Genomic DNA, 20,993 nt, shown 5'->3' on the forward strand with positions numbered 1-20,993 from the left:
AGAAAGGAACCTTTTCCCGGAGCGAATCACTCAAAAAGTGACGTCGGTCCTATATAGTGCCATAACCTCCTTTGGCACGACAGAATTGCGAGCACTACAGACCAAATGGGAGACTGATGTGGGTGCAATACTACTGGAAGAATGGGTCATGGCTCTGATGTTTCCTAGGGAGGTAGCCATATCGTCAAGGCTTTAACTTATAAGTTAAAGATACTGCACAGAGTATACTATCCTAGAGTGGCGCTCTATAAATGGGGAAGGATAAATGATCCAACCTGCCTGCGATGCAAAACAGAGGAAGGCACCTTCTTTCACATACTGTGGACATGCACACACATTCAGCAGTTCTGGGGCGCATGTTGTAACAAATTATCTAGAGTCCTAGGCAAAGAGATTCCCAGAGATCCTAAGCTGCTACTGCTGGGAATAGACGATGAAGTTGACCTGACAAGATAAGAAAAACTGTTTGTGTTCACCACTCCCACACTTATCAAAAGAAATATTGCTCAAAAATGGGGGTCGGAGACGACTCCGAGTTATGGACAATGGACGACAGACGTAGACATCTGTGTTGCAATGGAGCACAGGGTATACACAGCCAGAGGATGTCCGGCCAAGGCGCAGAAAGTATGGCAAAAGTGGGAAGACGCCCATTGAAAGGTTACTTTGTATCAAAGTGGACAAGAAGAGAGAATGTGTCGCCCCTCGACATCCAGGATACCATCAAAGGGGGGGAATCGAATGTAGCTCCTGCAAAGGGGCAGTGAACTCAGATTTAAAATGTTGTCTGAAATGACGGTGGGAAACAATCAATGACCTGTATCGACAGTGTGCTTATGTTGTTTGTTTGTCTCAAAATCAATAAAATGTATTATCAAAAAAAACAAATTCTAACTTAACATCTCGCACCCGTCACACCCTTCACTCGTGGAGTTGTTACCCACTTTCCCACTTGTCCCTCTCCACTGCTACTGACCCCACTGTAACACATGTATTCTAAACATATTGTACGTATCTTTATTTGCAATTATTATCTGCCACACGTACTAGTTTTGTTATCTAATATATGTTTGAAAATTTGCTATCTAAAATGTTTGAAATGTAATATCTTTCTTTACACTGTAATGATATAACCAAGTTATCTGTAACCTATGCCGTGATACCTCAGGGTTTGGACCCATAACAAATGTAATAAATAAAATAAATAATAATTTTTAAAAAATCAGTCTTTTTAGAATACAGCCTTCAATATTTGAAAATATCACATCGAACCAGATCACCACCCATGGATAAATGTTAATACTTGATAAAGGTGTGACGAGATGTCCATGTGGCTGTATTGCAGATGTTCTGAAGTGAAATATCCAGTGACTACACCTGTGAGGCTCCCATTCCTCTGATTGAGCAGCCTTAAGGGGGGAGGAACTTCCACTTGCAAGTAATAATAATAATTTAGCATTTATATAGCGCTATGAACCCTCTGCTATCTGAGTGCTGCTTATTATTACCCACGGTGTGTATTGCTCATTTATCTACCTCAAAAGGTTGAAAGGCTGAGTTTGGCCCTGCCAGGATTCAAACCTGTATCAGCAGGGTCTGCACAGATGTCAAAGCGTACGTTCTACTCGCTGTGCTATCGGACCGACACGAGTAAACTGCCACGATGGTTGATTGCACCCATTTGCAAAATGTAGATTATGCAGGCTTTTCCCCCTGGAGCCACCCATAAAGTTGACAAATGGGGATTCCAACTGACAAAAAGGGCTGTACGGTATACATTTATTCTCAGGGCTCTGACCAGATCCAGCGTATGGAGATTGTCCTCTTACAGAGACTGAAGGAAATAAAAACAAGTAGAGCAATGTCCTGGTTCCTGTGAAAGGACGAGGCGACCCTGGGCACAAAGAATGGGTCTGTTCATAGAATGGCCATTTCGGGAGTGAATTGGATGTAGGGTACCTCCACCAAGAGGGCCCCCAGCTCGATACGTCTGCTTGATGTAACTGCCACCCGGGGAAACAATTTCCAGGAAAGAAACCCAATACCATCTCCCCAGGGGCTCAAAAGAAGGTCTCGGCAGTTGTAGGACAAGATCTCATGTAGGCAAAAGAGGCTTGGTTGGAGTACGCTGAAGCCCTAATCTCCAGATGAGGCCTTTAACAAAGGGTTGCAGTCCGGCCAGGGAAGCCACAGGCTCTCTGAAGGCCCTGATAGCAGCCCATTGTGATTTTAGCATGAGCAAGTATAGGACCAATTCTAAACCGTCCTTGAGAAACTGCAAAACGTTGCATTGATCTAGCGATGGGTTGCCTGTTTCTAGTGGAACATGAAACTTGCAAGGAGATACAATGATATTTATAGGATGATACATGATACAGTTGATTTACATCAGGAACCCTGAAGAACGGAAGCCACATGTCTCCGGGTGCACATTACCATAAACCCACTTAATTCAACTTCCAGGCTGTTAGGCTGAGGCGTTGAATTGAATCTTGAGACAGGGCCGGGCTGCAGAAAGGAGAAGGTATCATCAGTAATCAGAGAGGAGGGTACAAATTAGGGGGAATCAGTCCATCCATGGCCAGTTTAGGGTGATCAATATGATGCTGCATGCCTTTTGTCTGATCATCTGAAGCACCCTATGTAAAAGAGGAAAGGGGGAAAGGTGTATAATTGGTCCTATGGCCAACAAGTTGAGAGGGCATCATTCATCCATACTGAAGTCCCGTGTTGGGGAGACCCGCACATGGGAGGAGAGAATTGGCCTCCGAAGCAAACAGGTCTATCCAGGGAAGACCCCACTGATCCACCACTAGACGGAACTCCTCAGGATCCAGACAAAAGTTCACTCGAGATGGGAAGCATCTACTTAAGTTGGCTCTTGCCTGATTCGCCCTTCCGGGAAGATAGGTTGCCTGGAGATGCAATTGTCGAGGTTTGGCTGTTCCAGGATGTAATAGGCTGAGGCATTGAGGCTCGGGGAACAGGTGCCCCAGGCGATTGACGTAAGCCTTGGCAACTTGGTTACACGTCCTGATTAGGATTCGTTCACCTGCCACATATGTCTTGAATTTCGGCGAGGTTTTCCAAATTGCAGTTAATTCTCTCAAATTGGAAGATCGAACTGTTTCGCTTGGGGTCCAATGCCACTGTGCTGAGAGGGCATCCAGAGTCCCCCAAACTTCTGAGACTGGCATGCGTTGTTATGGTCATCGCTGAGTCTGGATCCATCTGAATCAACAACTGGAGATTCTGGGCCTGACCCCTTCAAACAAGGGAGCTCCAAATGCCTTGCAAAACCGCAAATCACCTCTCGTAACCCATGGACTCAGGGGACTAACGGATGTGTCGCACAATTGATTTCAAGTGAAACTGTGCCAATGGGTGGTGGGAGTGCGGGTCACCATATGCACCTGTAATCACAACCAGAGTATTGCTGTGGCTGCTGGAAGGCTGACAAGATGTGCTAGGTGATGCTGTAGTTTGGACATTCTGTTTGGGGGAATTAATGTCCTCTGAAGGTCGGTGTAAAAGAGAATGCCAGAAACTAATGGTCCTGCGTAGGTGGAAAGGGGAACTTCTTGATGTTGATCCGTAGGCCATGTGCTTGGAGCTTTCCACAGAGCCTGGACATGTGCTGTGTACACAGGTCCCTCGAGGAGGCCAGGATTAGCCAGTTGTCAAGGTATGGGCTAACGACAATCCTTTCCTTGTGAAGCAGTGCCATTATGGGGTCAAGAATTTTTGTCAACAATTAGCAGATGCAAGGCTGAAAGTTAGCACCCGGAATTGGAAGCTCTGTTTGATCTCAGATGTCTTCCCAGGCGTACCAGTGCTCAGAAACTCCCTCAGGGCTTGTAGGCATTTGCACAATCCTGTTCCGCTCTGTGATTGAGCAGTGCCCTACAGCCTTGGCCATCTTAGTGGGTACATGTCCGATTCACCTGACTACCTGGTTGCTCGGCTCCAAGGAACCTAACCAGTGACATTTGCACCCTGAGAGCTTAGTGCCATTCAGTGCTGTGACAGTGGTTTATCTACGACACTGCATATTCAGGAAGATGCATACTCTGGACCTATTATGACATTGTCTCTACTCATCATACATTATCTTCCCCTGCTACACCACCAATCTTGCACATCTTCCCACGCTTACATCAGGAATAACTAGGGTGCTAACCATGTTGTATACTGAAATCAAAAGGGTAGGAACCTTATCATTCTGTAGCTCAACTCCATTTTATAGGTTGCAGTCACAGGCGCTGGGGCCAAGAATGGAACAATGGATTAGTTGTTTCAAAAAGTACCTGTTCTTTATAGTTCTTTACTTCCCCTCTTCTTCTCCTCCTGCTAGCTCCCCTATTGGGCTCTGCTGTCCCCTCACTGCTCTTTCTTTTTTCATCTTCAGCTCGAAATCTTGGTGTCACTTCGATTCTTCTCTTTATTTTTCACCTCACATTACCAACACTGCTGATATTTCCAGTTTCCACCTTTATAATCGTTGTCCTTTTCTCTCTTGACGGGCTAATAAACTTCACATTTTCTTGCTCATCTTTTTCTCGTCTTAGCGACTGCGCTGCCTTATTGCTTGATCTCATTTTCTCCCATCTGACTCCTCTATGTTATGTCTTTAACTTCACTAGTTGTCTCCTCTTCCAACTTCTCACTTGGTCCTCTATCACTCCTTCTCTTTTCTCTCTACTTTCTTTTGATCTTTATCTCCTTTTTCACTTTCTCAGTGTTGTTTCCAAGTGTCATCATGGTCTCACCCCTCTCTTCTCTGTCCTCTTCAGTGTACTTCCACACTCCTACTTGCTTGCTTTGCTCCCAATCACTCTTTCTCCTCTGTCCCTAAACCACTTCCTGTTTTCGTTCTTTCTCCTTATAGTCCCCCAAACACTGAAACCCTTTACCCCTACATATTCACTCCTCTGCATCACTTCATATTTTTCGTAACCGCTTGAAAGAACACCTTCTGTCACTTCTCTCTGATACATAACTTCTTTTGCTTCTACTTTTGATTAGTCAATTTACCTCGCTATTATGTACCGTTGATGAAATTTTTGTCAAGCGCTTTGGTAAAAGCAATTTATAACTTCAAAAAATACAACACATGGAGACTACTTTGATCCTCAACGAAACAGAGCATGTGAGACAAACATTCAATTATGTATGTCAGCTTTCAGGCATATCGATGGGCATGTATGCTACTGGGCTATGCTAATTATTTGCATATTGCGGATTTCACACATACAACAATGATGAGACCATGCACCTGTGCATCATTGGGATTGGTTCATACTTCTTGTTCACAAAATGACCACTTAAAGAGCCATTAACTCTAGCCAACATACTTATAATGTTGAGGACTGACGCAAGAGCAGAGGCACAAGCCACCCAAATGGAATAGAGAAAAATAGATGTTGATGTTTATTGCTGCTTTAAGGAACCTGTCCAGCTCTGTGCCTAAGCAGCAAATTGGGAGACAAAGGATGATTTCTCATGGTCTCCCAAAGTCAGAAAAATCAAAAGTAAGTTTGCTGTGCTCAAAATCTAGCAAACCAGGCTCGCACCAGGCAAATCATTTGAAGTTTTAGTTATTCATGGTCCGGGTGTTTAAGTGTCTACTTTATTTCTTCTGCTGTCTCTGATAGTCTTTGGTTCTTCTCCATCACTTTGGTGTAAGGTACTAGTCGAGGGAACACATGGACACTGTCCAGATCTTGGCAGCTATTGGTAAGATGCTTTGAGTCACAAGACGTAGGTTTCAAGGCCTCCAGCTGGTTTTGGGCCAGGTGTTTGGGCTAGAGGTATTTCTAGCTCTAGTCTGTGGGAGCCAATCACAGGTTCCAAACCCCACCTCCTCACACCGCTGCAACAGTCTCTTTCTTAGAAACCCTCCTCAGTTCTCCTGATCCTTCTGGTGTGATGAACCTCAGTTTGATCTCCTTTCTCTACCTTGACACTCTGCCACATATTCATCCTGTGCTCTTATCTACTAGCTGTTTAACGTACCTGGAGCTCTTCTCTCAAACATACCTTTCCCAAGCTATTCCTTCTCTCCACCCGTTCCGCCTGTATGTCCACCACCACCTCCTCCTGATCTGTCACCACGTCCTCTTATGTTGATATCTCATTATTTCTTCCTCTTCTCTCTTTGCCTCCTCTGTTGCTGCACATCTTCCTCCTGATGTCCCTCCACCTCTTCCACCTGATGTCGCACCACCCTTTCTTCTACCTGCTGCCTGCAACATCCTCTCCTCTCCCCCAAATCCCCTCCTCTTCTCAGTCTTCTCCGCACCTCAAAACCAGCCTCTTCCTCTCCACACCTCTATCGTCGACAGCACTCCTTTTCAGCACCTTTGATTTCTTCAGACTCCCACACCCTTTTGCCAACTCCCATCCCTTTTATGAGGGTCTTTGCATGACTGCCAGGATCTCCCATCTCCAACCAGCTGTGTGGCGTTTTCATTTTGATAATGTATTGCTTGATTTGAACAGGTGGTTGGCTCGCTTGACTGTGTTACACCCCAAGCTCCTCCCCCTAGCGGAGCTGTGGGCCAAGCTAATATCTGGGGCAGCAGCTCTGAGTCCCTGAATTTGCAAACAAATTTCCCCGCTTGCCGGGCTTGTGAATATCGGTACAGTTGTGACAATTAGGGGCACTTTCACTTATGAAGCACACTGTGCTGGGTCAGCAGGCAACATGCCCCTCTGCCATATTGCTATAGCCTCTGTCCCTTAAAGGGAAAACGCGTCTTAGTGGCAACCATTGACAAATACCAGCAACATAATCAGAGAAGGATGCTGTGAACCAGGAAATGCTCCTAATTAAGCCTTGGACCATGCATCACTTAGCAGGTGGTTGTGCCTGGCCACACATTCCTCACACTAAAAACTAGCCAGAGAACTTCGTCAGCAAACCAATGTGTATAAAGAGAAAACAAAACTACAAATCCCACACTTAAAAAGTGATGTTGGTGAAAAAATTAGCTTGGCTTCCTAATTTTACCGCACGGGAAACAGATATACTAGCCCGTTACTACATTGACAGAAATAAGGCACAAACTATTTGCTAGCCGGGGACATTCAAAGGTTAGCACATACCCCACAACATATCCCCATAACCAGAGCAGGAAATGGGCCGGAACAAGACAGAGCGTCGCTCTGGCAAATAATGTCTTGCCATAACCCCATTCCATCCTCCAGACCCAGGGGGTCCCAGGCACAACTCTCACATTCTGGGCCTCATGGAAAAGACCACTTTCAGAAGACGTGCCCCACTGAACAGCCAATTCTTACTCTGTACCTCATCATGCAGAGACAGCTTTCCTCTGAAAGCAGTTTGCTCGTTTCAAGTGATCAGAAAACACACACACATCTCTTTTTTAGGGTGAATATTGTGAACAATTAAACAGAAGAGCCCATTACTTGCTTAAAATGTTTTCTTAGCGAATCAATGGAAATTGTCAAAGAACATACACCATAGATCAAAGCACATCTATAGCTAGTGGGCAGAAGTCTTTTCGTGAGTCACTCTTCCATACAAAATCTTGTGTTTGAAACTGAAAAGACCAGATACAAGTATTTACTTTTTAAATTTAGGCTCAAACTTAACATGTTATAAATATGCAGATCCGCAACACCTCATGGGAGAAATGGGTGGTTATGTTATTTTAGCAACGGATTCGCTTCTAGTGACATTAATGCTGTTTTTTCACTGAGGAGCTGCTGAGTGGGTGCAAGGTACTCACTGATGCCAGGAATGGCTTCTATTGGAATAAGCCGGACACCCTCTTTGAAACAGGCGAGGCCAGGGTACACTTTTCGGATCTGCGCCTGCTTCCTTTCTATTAGCTTTTTAATGATCTGTAATGAGAAACATTGGTAGAGCTTACCGTACAACGTAAACAGTGCCATGTGTTCAGCAAACCTTCAAAGGGCAATAGAGAATAGACAAGTGTTCAGTAATAAAACATTGCCTGTGACATGACTCCATAGTGGGAAACTTAGATGGATTCAAATACCTTCTATTAAGGGGAGACCTACGGAGCCTCCACTGTTATTTAACAACTTGTAAAGCACACGGTACAAACAGAATTGTTACCAGATGCTGTAGTATTAAGACGCGACAAGAGCAAGAGAGAGTGGCGGGCATAGCAGTGACTGTTAGCCTTTGGTATCATTGCAGGCAGATAAGTTACTTTTTCTGGACTATGAAAAATATCCACTTGCTATTTTAGTTTACTATAGCAGCTCATACAATATTAATAATAGATACCTGTACCTAAAAAGTGCACACATGACTGGGCGACAAACTCACAGGCTGACCAATCAATGGCACTAGTGCTTTAGTCAACTACAGGCTAGACTACTGCCATTTTGGTATTCATAGGCTTTATAGAACGCTTTGAACAACTGTACAAAGAATAAGAGTCAAAATGACAATAAAATAAGTTGGCAGATGGAGAGAGTTTAAGTAGTTAGAGAGACGGGAGGAAAATGTTTTTTGGATTGGTGCAAAATATATGGAATTAAGACAATGAGCAAGATAGTAAGGGGCAAGGTGTTCAAGTGTTTCGAAGCGAGAATTGAGAAGGAATGAAAGAAAGAAGGGGCTCACAGCGGTTTAGGAACAGAATAGAGGTAAAGAGATTGAGTGCGTTGAGGACAAGAAGGGGCATAGAAAGAGACCAGGGAAGCTAGATAAGTTAGGGCAAGACAATGCAAGCATTTAAAGACATCAAGTGAAAAAGCAGACGTGAGTCAAATGGTAAGAAGGAGGCAGATCAAAGAGCAGAAGAGATGAACACGAACAGGTAGAAGGAAAAGAAAGTGGATGGCCGAGTTGTAGGTACACTGAGGGGGTGTAGGTTGAGAGGAAGGAAGACCAATCAGAAGTGCTGAGCAGTAATCAAGATGAGACAAAATCAAGGAGGAGATAAGTTTGGTAGGAAACGGAAGAATCAAAAACGATATTGATCGATGCTGCGTGCAACAGGGGAAAAAGATAGGACGTCTGGAGGAAAAATAATACCAGTGGGGGAGGGACAGCGGGGAGGAGAGGGAGAGGATCAGGGAAAGAACAGGATTTCTGTTCTGGAAGGGTTCAGTTGGAGGGAGGACATCCAGCATTGGATGGCTAGGCAGCAAGAATAGATGGTAGAGTGAAGAAAATCAGAAAGCAATGAAATGGAAAAGAAGATCTGCGTGTCGTCGGCATATTTTAATGTTAAATGTATTTTTACTGTGCACCGTCACCACTGGAGTGGTCCTCCAGCGCTCTGGCGGATCTGAAAGAGGAGGGGTGGGGGGTTAGTATGGTGTAGTGGGAATAGGCGAGTAAGAGTTGTCATGAGTGGCTGGGTGGATAGCTCAGGGGCAACATGCTCGCTTTGGATGCAAGACAATGTGGAGCAACACAGGTTCAATCCCCGGGTCCATGCTTAGAAACCTCTGGGTATTAAGTGCATTATAAATGCACGATTACAAGATGTTCTGTTGGCAGCTTCAGTTCGGTTTTCACCGTTCGCTGAGCATGAGTGCAGTTATCTTGTCGGTGAGATTTCCCATGTGCTGTTTATACGGGTTATATGTTGTTTGTCTGTTGTTGCAGTGTGGTGAAATACATGCGGATTGCTTTGCGGAGAAGCGGTTGTGTGGGTTCAATGTGGAAAGTTGAGTTTCTTTATAGTTGTGGTTAGTTTTATTTAAAGTTTTTTTGGTTTCTTACCTTACCCTGTGAGTTTGGTATTGTAGTTTGTCCGTCTAGTTTGCAGATATGATAGGATGGCGATTTTCCTCTGTGCTACTTTAGAGCTTTATGTATCTGCCTGTAACCAGTGTGTCTGAGAGAGGGATAGTGTACACAGAAATGTAAGAGCTTGAGGCCACAACCTTGGGGAACACCTTAGAGTAGCGGGTGGGGAGATGGCCAGCCCAGAAGACACAGTAGGGTCGATCAGAGAGATATCAGTGAAACTATTTAAGGACAGACCCAGAAAAACCAGGAGGGGGAAGAGGACAGACGAGTAGGATGCAATGCCATATATGAGAGCCACCCTGCCTGCCAAATGTTAAAGAGGGCTCTGCCTATATTGATGACTGATCATGGAAGTGGTCTGTCAAATACGAGCAGTTCCCACAGACAGAGACTTCTTAATGCATGGGGAAACGGGGCCCCAACATGGCAGCCTAATGCAATGAAGTCAGAACACATTTTTAAGACAACAAATTATAAATTACTCACCATAACTCTTAGTCCATAGTCCCCTTTCCTCCATACTGTATGGGCGTCCCTTCTAAGGGACGGGAGACGGAACCTTTTTCACCAGAAAAACCTGACTTGACTCCGCCCTCTGGCGCCACACCTCAGTCCTCATTGACGCGTCGACAATAGATTTAACATTGCCTAATGACACCAGTATTATTAGGAGGGAGGTTGCTGGGACGTATGGTGGAAAGGGGACTATGGACTAGTACCTTAGTCACTACGGTGAGTAACTTATAATTACTCTTACGTCCCGTCCCCTTTCCTCCATACTGTATGGGCGATTAACTCTGATTGTAGCCCCCCGGGTGGAGAGGAGGCCCTCCTTAAGTAAATAGGATCCTGAGAACCGCCTGTCCGAAAGCCACATCAGATCTAGAGCCGGCATCCAACCAGTAATGCTTGCAGAAAGCTGAGGGAGAGGCCCAAGTGGCCACCCTGCTTATGATTTGCCAAGAGACATGACCATGGAATGCGATGGCCGTTGCCTTGGCCCTGACTGGGTGAGCATGCATGTTGGCCGGGAGCAGCTTGGGCTGGCCCTCATACGCTTCTTTGATGGCAAAGACCATCCAGCGGGATATGGAAGCCTTAGAGGCCTGACGGCCTGGCCTCAAGCCGCCGAAAGTGACAAACCGTCCGACTTGCGGAAGCCCTTGGTCCTGTCCAAGTAGAATTTCAGGGCACGCCTGACATCCAGGCAGTGCAGAACTCTCTGTGCTTAGTCCTTGGAATCGGGAAAGAACGTAGGAAGGACTATTTCCTCGTTCAAGTGAAATCCCTTGGGCAGAAATACTGGGTGCATCGCATGACTACCTTGTCCCTGTGAAAGGTTGTATATGGTTCAGAGGCGACCAGCTCCCAAATCTCGCTGACTCGGCGAGCCGAGGTAAGACCGACTAGTAAGGCTGTCTTGATGGTGACCAGCCAAATGTCCACAGACGTCATTGACTCAAACGGCATGTGCGCCATGGCGCCCAAGACTATATTAAGGTCCCACACAGGGTGCGGTCTCTTGACGGGCGTATAGAGCCTAGCAAGACCAGTCAGGTGTTTCTTGATGATAGGATTGGAGGAGGAAAAGATGCCTTCTTCCGACTTCCTGTAAGCCCCTATGGCTGCGAGGTATGTACGGCAGGTGCTGACCTGTACGCCCGAATGAGCGAGGTGCGCCGAAAAGGAGAGCACGTCGTCCAAATTGCAAGCCAAGGGGTTAATTCCCTTCGAGTCTGCCCAGTGGCATAACCTAGTCCATTTGCTTTTGTACTGGGCCCTGGTAGCCTTGCTCCTGGCGCACTGTATAATTTCCAGATTGGCATGTGAGAGGCTAAGGTGCCAAAGTGTTACTTGCTTAGGTACCACGCTGTGAGGGCTAGTTTCCCTTGCGCGGGGTGGATGATCCTGCCCCCCTGCTGTGCCAGAAGATGTGCAGTGCCTGTCGAGAGGTGTATCGGTTGCACTTCTGAGAGGCTCAGGAGCTCTGAAAACCATGGTCTGGCCGGCCACCACGGAGCAATCAGAATGATGAGGAGTCGGTGCGAGTCCTTGATCTTGCTAATTACCATGTGGATCAGGGCAGTGGGCGGAAAGGCGCAGGCATTCATGCCAGTCCACTGGAGGTGAAAAGCGTCGCCCAGAGAGCCGGGGCCTGACCCTGCCAGGGTGCAAACTGGGGGCACTTGTTGTTGTGCCAGGTGGCAAAGAGATCCACTTGGGGGTGACCCCACTTGTTGAAAATCTCCTGAATAACGAGGTTGTTCAGTTGGCACTCGTAATTGTCTGCTCCCAGCCTGCAAATCCTGTACGCTTCCAGGTTAGATTAATTTCATTTTCCAAGGCCCATTCCCACATGCTGATCGCCATTCTGCACAGAGGAGGGTATCTGGTGCCTCCCTGCTTGTTGACGTAGTACATCCTGGTCGAGTTGTCTGTCTGGATGAGGGCAACCTTGCCCTTGAGAAGATGTAGGAATGCTCTGAGCGCTAGCCAGATAGCATTCAGCTCCAACCAATTGATGTGGTATTCCTGCTCCTGTCGAGTCCAGGTGCCGTGGACCGAGAGATCGTCCAGCGTGGCTACCCAGCCCTCGAGCGAGGAGTCTGTGGTGATGCTGGCCTGTGGAGGGGGAGGGGGGAAGGGCTTGCCTGTCCTTAGGTTGCAGTCCAGGGACCACCAAGTTAGGTCCGGGTGGAGAGATGGAGGAACATGGATCATCTCGGATTGCGAGCCCCGCTCCTGACTCCATGAGGCAGCGAAGTGCAGATGAATCCTTCTCATCCTTAGTCTTGTGTGCGGCACGGCTAACAGAACCGCTGCTAGTAGACACAGGTGATGTTGGTACCAACATGCCGAGGTCACCTCTCTGCTGAGGAAGTGGGCGGTGGCCCTCTTGATGGCCGAGATCTTGTCTTCCGATGGGAAAACCCTCTCTGATCACGTGTCCCAAATGAGTCCCAGGAATGTCAGAGTCTGCGTAGGGAGCAGCTGTGACTTCTTGAGGTTGAGCAAGAAGCCCAGTCGTGCAGTGTGTTCATAAGGGCAGGGGAAGAGTGGTGAACCGCTTCCGGAGATGTAGCCCTGACGAGGCAGTCGTCGAGGTCTGGGTAGATGTGGAGGCCCTGCGCTCTGGTGAGGGTCGCTACAGTGTTAATGAGTCTGGTAAAGACCCTACGGGCCGAGAAGAGACCAAACGGGAGGACTTTGTATTGAAAATGGTAGCCCATGATCCTGAACCGTATGAAAGAACGATGGGGCTGCCAAATCGGGACGTGTAGGTACGCGTCCTTCAGGGCCAGGGAGCACATCCAGTCTCCCTTGTCCAATGTCTCCCTATAAAAGCTGGTGTAACCATCTTGAATTTTTGCAGGTGTAAGGAGAGGTTGAGGGTGGAAAGGTCTAGCAAAACTCTCAGGACCGCCTGGTTCTTCTTCTGAATGGCAAAAATCCTGGAGTAGAAGCCAAAGCCTCACTGGGAGGCTGGAACTTCCTCTACTGCCTGGCTCTCTACGAGCAACCAGATCTCCACCAAAAGAGTTGCTGTATCAACCTGTGGGGGAGGAGGGAGGAGAGGCTGGGATGGGAAGGCGATACCCCGTGGATACTACGGAGAGGATCCAGGGTCAGTGAAATTCTGGCGCTAGAATTGTGCATGGAGCGCAAGTCTGCCCCCCACCAGAGACACGTGGACCCGAAGGGGCGTGTCATCCCTTCTTTCCCTCGGAGGCTGAGGCTGAGGCTGAGGAGGGGGACTGGAAAAAGCCCTTTTTTGTTGTTTGCGCCGGTTCTGAGGCGGCGAGCGGTCCAGCTGCCTGGATCTGCGTTCCTGCAACCCTCCATATGTACGACCCTTCTCCGAGCGCTGCTGAGATTGTGTGTACGATTTGGGCGTGGTCTTTGTAAGGATGGATAAAGACTTTGCCATTTGAGAGCTGTTCTTCTTTTTGTCCAGCTCTTTGTCCGTAGAGGAGTGGAAGAGGTCCCTTGCCTCGAACGGTAGATCTAGAATGGACTCCTGGACATCCGGGTTGAATTTTGTTGCCTGGAGCCAGGCTGTTCTCCTCATATCCTTGGCAATACTGATGGCATGGCCTGAGGTAGCAATATGAGCCACAGTGGATTCCATGAGGTCATGCGCCACGAGCTTGGCTTCTGCTAGCCTCGCCTTAAAGCGTGAATGGCATTGGGTGGGGAGTTCCGGGAGGAAGCCCGCAATTTCCTGCCATAATCGCTGGTTGGCGGCAGCCAGCATGGCATCTGCGTTGGCCTGACGCAGGTGCAAGGAGGCGTTGGAGTAGATCTTCTTGCCGTATACCTACAAGACCTTCTCCTCCTTGCCTAGCAGCGCTGCAGCGGAGGGGGCTGAGGACGAATGATGCTTGGAGTATAGTGATGCCTGTTAGGGAGAATTCTCATTCTATGGCTAATTTCCCTCACCTAGTGAGTCCCTCAGAAGCTTTGCTGGATTTCTGGGGTTTATTTTTTCCACCTGGTAAGAGTGTGAGCCTTTTTCCCCCACTCTTACATGTGTTTTGCCATGTGTATTTCTACTGTTTCTGTGTGTGTTACACGGCACCTTCAGTGCAGTGACACAGGGTTGTCTTTTAGACTTCCCACTGACTCCATTTTTCTGGGGCTGACTACTGTCCCCCAGAAACATGTAAAGTTGCCATTAACTTTATGTAGTCACTTTAAAACTACAGGCCCAGTACACCCCATCTTACATGGAGTATTGGAAAGGGTTAACTCCTACCCCTTTTTTGTCTGGGCCTCTCTGAGCTTTGTTTTGCTCTTTTAACATTTAGACTTGGCTGGTGGCAGTGGTATCTACCCTAACTTTTCTACCGCGATTATATTATATAAACGTGGTACTGTTCCAGGCTATTATGGTAGCCTCGAACTTAAACCCGCTTGCCCAAATACTTTTTATTTCGGCTCCGGTTGGGTTTAGTCGCAATTTCTTTTTGTTAAAGTCCTTCTTGTGTTTTACTTTGCGCAGCAAACCAGGTTTGCCTTCTTTGTTCACCGTCTTTTGGCGTGCTTCTGCCGAGAAGCCCTCCTCTTGGCGCCTGGGTGTCTAGGTGGGCTGAATGTGAGGGAGGGGTGTAGTCACCCCCTGCACAGGGTCTCCATGGAGACACGAGTCGCACTTTGTCATGATTGGCTGAGGTGGTTGACCGGGCCGGACAACCCCCCTGCTGGGTGATTGACAGCCAGGCTGTGTGAATGGGGGATTTTCGCATAAAAAGCAGGAATCTTGGGCTGAAAGTAAGAGTCACCACTGGAACTGCAAGGAACCAAAGAGAAGCGGAGAAGACAGCTGCTGCAACCCCGAGTCCCGGTGAAGCCCTGCTGCAGTTCTGAGCTATCTGCACTTCAACGACCAGAGAAGATCCAGTCCGGAGTCTTCTTCCCTTGAGCCTGGTGGGGTCAACCAGCTCATCTTCCACAGCCAGAGGATCCCCTTCGTGGTCGAAATCGCTGCACACTGCTGTAGTGGTCCGGATAGCCATCTGAAGAGCCTCTCCTGTTTTAAAGGAGTGCACCTTTTATTCACCGTCGCTGCAGCTGGCCTCATCCCTGGGTATTGCAGATCGCTCCAGATATCCTCCTTCTTGTCACCATGACTGAAGCTCCAGGAACCGTGAGTCTGCAGGAAACTACCAGGAACAACTGCCGTGGCACCAGCTTCTTCAAGGAATAAGGGACTGTGTCCGACTTCGAGGAACTAGGGTGACCCCTTTTCTCCTCACAAAAGGCTTGTTCTTTTCTTCCTTCCCGGTTATAACTTTTGCCTCCTCTTCCGACAATCTCTAAGTACTCCTAGCAACCCTAAATCGTGAACTATCTGACTGTGTGATTCTCGACAAAAGGAACCCTGTTCCACCTAACACTGGCGCAGGCCTATTGACTTTTATCTTTGGGTTAGGAAGTGTTCTCTGATTCTGTCTACCTTGACAAAAGTACTGCCTATGATTTTTGCCCCCAACTCTCTTGTGGTAACTCAGGTGCAAAGTGTGTTTTTACCCCAGTAAGATTTCTTCCCGCGGATACGCGTATCTATAGTAAGACCTAACTGTCATTACTGTCAAAAAGTGATCGCATATGTATTCCCAGTAACGTCTTTTGGATCATAACACCTGTCAAATCATAAGGTACTTACCTTGAGTTATTCTGCAAAAGGGGAATTGGTTGTGTGTAGTGTATTTGTAGTGTATTTGAAGTGTGGTTTTTATATTAATAGAAGTGAAGGGTTTTACAAACAGATAGTTTAAAATAAATGTACTTTTACTTTTTAACCAAAAACCTTGAGTCAGGGAGGGGCGCTGTTGCGCGCATCGAGCATGGCTGCCTAGAGGGAGAGCTCTGGCTCGAAAGCAATCCTGGTACAAAATATATCCTTTCAGAGCCGTCCCAGACACATCAAGCAGCTGGAATCTGGTGGCGGAAGGCGAACGGCGCAACCTGGGGGAAAAAAACTGTGTAAATCCGTGACTGCATCGGCGAGATATTGCCTCCGAAACTCCCGGCGGCCGAGAGGCTTCCGTGTGGCCGCCTGGAGGCTCCACAAACACATAGGCTGGGAGAGGGCCGCCATGTTGCCAGCAATATCCGAAGGCTAAAGGAGGACGCCGAGTGACCATCCCGCCTTGGGGCAGCTGCAGCGGCTCCAGTAAACACCCCTCGCGACCCGTAGAAGGAAGGAGGGGGAGAAAGATCCAGAGGCTGTGGGCTGCTCCCGCCGAGGGCACTGCTGGAGGCGCTTTGACTGCTGCACGGACCCACCTCCGGGCCTGCGTCTCTGCGCGGCACTGCCCGTAGTCTCCGCTGAAGGGAGCGGGCTGGAGTCAAGGACATGTGGGGAAAGAGCCCCCCCCCCGCACCAAGTAAGTGATACAGGGATGGGTGGAGGCCCTTTTGGCACTTCGGGCGCCCGTGAGGTGGACTTTCTTCAAGCATACGACCCAAGGTGGTAACCGCCAAGTGGGGCGGGGGGCCCACATCATACATTGCAGCTGCTGTCCCAGACAGCCCACCAGGCTGAACCTCGACGACTGCGGGGGAGGTAAACACCAATCCCAAGGCGCGGAACAACAGCCCGCAACCCTAATACGTCCTAAACAACACGACATATCCAGGAAGCCCCTGCAGATGACCCCTGTTATTCCAGGTGCGCCATCACGTGCCCCGACGAGGCTCCCACTCAAACAGGCCTGGGGATCAGTCAGGAGAGATCTCGCCACCACATAACCGCCAGGCCCACTCCTGGTATACATTCAGCATATCCTGAGCTGGGAGCGGACGTACAGGTAAACACCCCCCCTCATCTTGAGCTATACAGCGTTGCAGTGGGCAACAACACGTGGGAGAATACAGTCCACCCTCAACTGTAAGTTACAACACATGGGCCGGAACGAGAAGAAGGGTACAGGAGGGAAAAAGACCGGCCCGATGGATACCTTCGCCAGTTCGCAGCCACATGGAGCGACTGGGGGGGCACCACCGACACCTGATAGATAGGAGAATGATCCTATAGACCGCCTAGCAACGCTGGTGCAAAATGGGTTCATGGCTGTGAATGTAAAATTTGATGACATAGTGGCGACAATCGGATCTCTGAAAGCACGAGTGGAAAATGGAAGCGCACGTATCACGGAGGTGGAAAACAGGATAAGCGCAAGCGAGGACACGATATCAAAACACAGTCGCGACATAGCCCACCTCCAATCGGAATTGTACAAAACTCAAAGCAAGTGCGAAGATCTCGAATCGAGATCCCGGAGGAACAACATCCGGATTGTTGAGGTTTCGGAGACCTTTGGCAAAGGCCCCATGGAGAAACAAGTGGAAATCCTGTTGAAAGACATCCTAGGAGCCGACTCCTTTTCAGAACACTTTCCAATTGAAAGGGCCCAACGTACCTTAGCACTGCACCCGAAACCAGGAGCTCCCCCTCGCACTATAATCGCACGGCTCCTTAACTACAGGGACAGAGACACCATACTTCGATTGTCAAGGGAGAAAGGAACTTTGCATCATGACCAAAAGGGAATTCATATATATCCGGACTTCTCAGCCAACGTACAAACGCAAAGGAGATCCTATGAAGGGGTGAAAAGACAGCTACGGATGCGCAATGTACCCTATGCCCTTATCTTCCCGGCGAAGATGAGAATACAACACGGGGGAGAGCTCACTTCTTCGAGAACCCCACAGAAACCATGACATATGTGGAAGCTTCCATTCCGTTGCCTCCTGGAAATTGAGCGGTGGACCAAAATGCGAGACCACAACTGAGAGATGAGAGGCAAGACCCCACAGACTGAAAAGGAGAATCCTAGCCAGCTACCTACCGCCAGAAGAAAGGACAGCTCCGTAACATGGACAGCCTGAACAAAGACTTATGATTAACCGAGCCTTGAGCCTCCGTTGGGGCAAGCCAGGTGACTGCAACGGGCGACCCTCAGGAAAGCTCCACTAGTTTAAGGGAATGAACATTGCAGGGCAGCAGCATCAAGTTGGGGGAGATGATGTGGGTGGGGGACCAAAGTATTACAGGATGTTTAGCTCCGTTGAGCAGTGTGGGATTGGGCGGGGGGTGTTGTGGTTCTGGGACTCAGTTGGAGGAGTCCCACAAGTTAAAAATAGTGGTGACATTGCAGCACATGGAACTCTCCTGAGTGACAGCAAAACAACAGACATAACGAGGGTATACAGATATGGCTCATCCTAATGTGACGGCCCGAGGGCTGAGACTAAAGCTTCTCACATGTAAAGTCCGTGGGTTGAACAACCGAGCCAAGTTGAGCAAGGTGGGGACTTATGTCACCCGACACCATCCCCAGATAATCATGTTGCAAGAAACTCATGCACTTCGGAAGGTCAACACTGAGATCTTGAAGGGGTGTGGTCAGCATAGATATTATACTGAATACTTTCACAGGCAAGAGGGGTCTTCCACCCCTCCGTTGGTTTTCAATTTGGAAGAAGTAAAATAGACCCTCGGGGTTCGCTATGTTATAGTGTGGGGCAGCATCGCTGGGGAAGAACTAATATTAGTGGACTTCTGTGTTTTCTATACAAATGTAATGCAAGAGATAGGCTTCTCTGGGAGCGGGCAAATAGTATGGGGGGGGATTTCAACACCATCTTGGATATTACCCTAGTCCGCTCCACCTCTAAACACAGGAATCCCACAAAAACAGCTGTTATCCTACAACATATCCTGGTGCAACTAACAATGGTGGACGCCTGGAGAACACTACACACCCAAAAAAGACAGTTCTCATTTTACTCCTCGGTGCACGACGATTACTGGCTGGTGTCCGGATCTCTAATGGACCAAATCGACAATAGTGAAATGCTTCCCCGTACCCTATCGGATCACTCCCCTATCGTTTTAGACATGACACTAGGCAATCTAAAAACCCCAGGTCAGAAGATGGAGGATGCCATCTGACATCCATAAGGATCCCACAGTGGCAGAGGCATTGCATACAGAGGTAGAATTCTTCCTTGAAACAAATAAAGACTCAGTCAATAGATATGCAACTTTATGGGAGACATTTAAGGTTTGGGTGAGGGGGGTCCTGATCTCCAAATCCACGGGGCTGTTGAGGTCTGTCAGCGTGGAACTGGCGGAAACAGAGAAACGGCTCAGTGAGTTAGAGATGCGATATACAGCCGCACATGAGGACAACATCCTGGCGGACATCAATAGTAACCTGCAAGAGTTCAATAGACTAGCTACCAGGGAAGAACAAGTTACTTTCTTACCTGGTAACGTTCTTTCGATGGGATGGTCCGACGACGTATTCCATATCTATGACATGTAATCACCACAGCTGTGCTGCTTCGGAAACTTTTTCGGCGTCTGCGTCCTGCGTCGATGACGTCGATGCGCCGCCGTCGAGGACCTCCTCCGACGTCCGACGTCATCCGATGTGATAAGTAGGACGCACGACGCCAGTAGCCTCAGTTGTAGTTTTTTCCCCCAGAACGTGTGACATTAGTCAACTGCCAGTCCGACACAAAGCCTTGGGGAACGTAAGCTGCAATCGCAACAGAAATTCTGCAGCGGGGAAGGCAGGGTGGGAGCGATATGGAATACGTCGTCGGACCATCCCATCGAAAGAACGTTACCAGGTAAGAAAGTAACTTGTTCTTCGAGGGGATTGGGTCCTCCGACGTATTCCATATCTATGACAGACTCCCAAAGCAGTACCAAATCAAGGAGGAGGGAAAGAATTTAGAAACAAAATTTAGAATAGCCAATCAAATAGCAGAGCAAAGGACCGCCTTGCCAAAGGCCAGATCCTGCCCTCTGATGGAATCGCCCAGGTGGCAGCATCACAGATGTTGCGAATAGGAACACCCCTCTGCAGGGCAGTAGATGCAGCCACGCCCCTGGTAGAATGGGCCCGCAAGCCAGCCGGTGGGTCCTTACCCGCCAAGCGGTAACACTCCGAGATGGCCAAAATAATCCAGCGTGACAAAGTCTGTTTCGTCACAGCTTGCCCCAAGCGCTTACCAGCGTAACCAATAAAGAGTTGATCGTCCACTCTGACCCGGGACATGCGAGAAACATAAAAGCTCAAAGCTCTCCTAGGATCAAGCCTATGGAGCCTCTCCTCTTCCTTACCAGGATGCGGAGGAGGATAGAATGCCGGAAGAACAATCTTCTGGGCCAAATGAAATTCCGTCACTACCTTTGGAAGAAAAGAAGGACGAACTCGAAGGACAACCCTGTCCTTGTGAAATACAGTGAAGGGTGGCTTAACAGAAAGTGCCTGTAACTCACTCACTCTGCGAGCGGAAGTAACCGCAACTAAAAACGCAGTTTTCAAAGTCAACAGCCTCAAAGGGCAAGAATGGAAAGGCTCAAACGGAGCACCCATAAGAAACCTAAGAACAAGGTTTAAATCCCAACCGGGCACCAGGAAAGGCGACGGAGGGAACACATTAGTGAGCCCTTTCAGAAACTGTGAAATTAAAGGGATTTTAAAGTAAGAACATTCTTCAGATGAGCGCTTAAAGATGGACAGCGCCGCCAGGTAACCTTTAATGGTACCCACTTGCAAGCCCCTGTGGGCCAAAGAAAGCAAAAAGGACAGAACCATGGGGATGTCACATGCAAAAGGATCCACATTCTGAACTCTGCACCAGTCGCAGAACTCACGCCAACGGCAACGGTACAGAGACTTAGTTGCGGGACTTCGGGCCGAAA

The 20,993-nt window shown here is 48.3% G+C and overlaps 1 protein-coding gene across 6 annotated transcripts in view; it reads right to left on the reverse strand.

The window, feature by feature from the left end:
* The window catches only part of KAT2B (lysine acetyltransferase 2B), a 942,804-nt gene that overhangs the window by 120,274 nt on the left and 801,537 nt on the right, over positions 1–20,993 (reverse strand). For all 6 annotated transcript variants that reach the window (XM_069648872.1, XM_069648870.1, XM_069648875.1 and 3 more), the window contains exon 14: positions 7,755–7,869. In XM_069648872.1, the coding sequence (XP_069504973.1) occupies positions 7,755–7,869 (115 nt within the window). The remainder of the gene's footprint in view (positions 1–7,754; positions 7,870–20,993) is intronic.

The sequence above is a fragment of the Ambystoma mexicanum genome, chromosome 2q (assembly GCF_040938575.1).
Source record: "Ambystoma mexicanum isolate Mex_15411 chromosome 2q, UKY_AmexF1_1, whole genome shotgun sequence".
Classification (NCBI taxonomy): Eukaryota; Metazoa; Chordata; class Amphibia; order Caudata; family Ambystomatidae; genus Ambystoma; species Ambystoma mexicanum.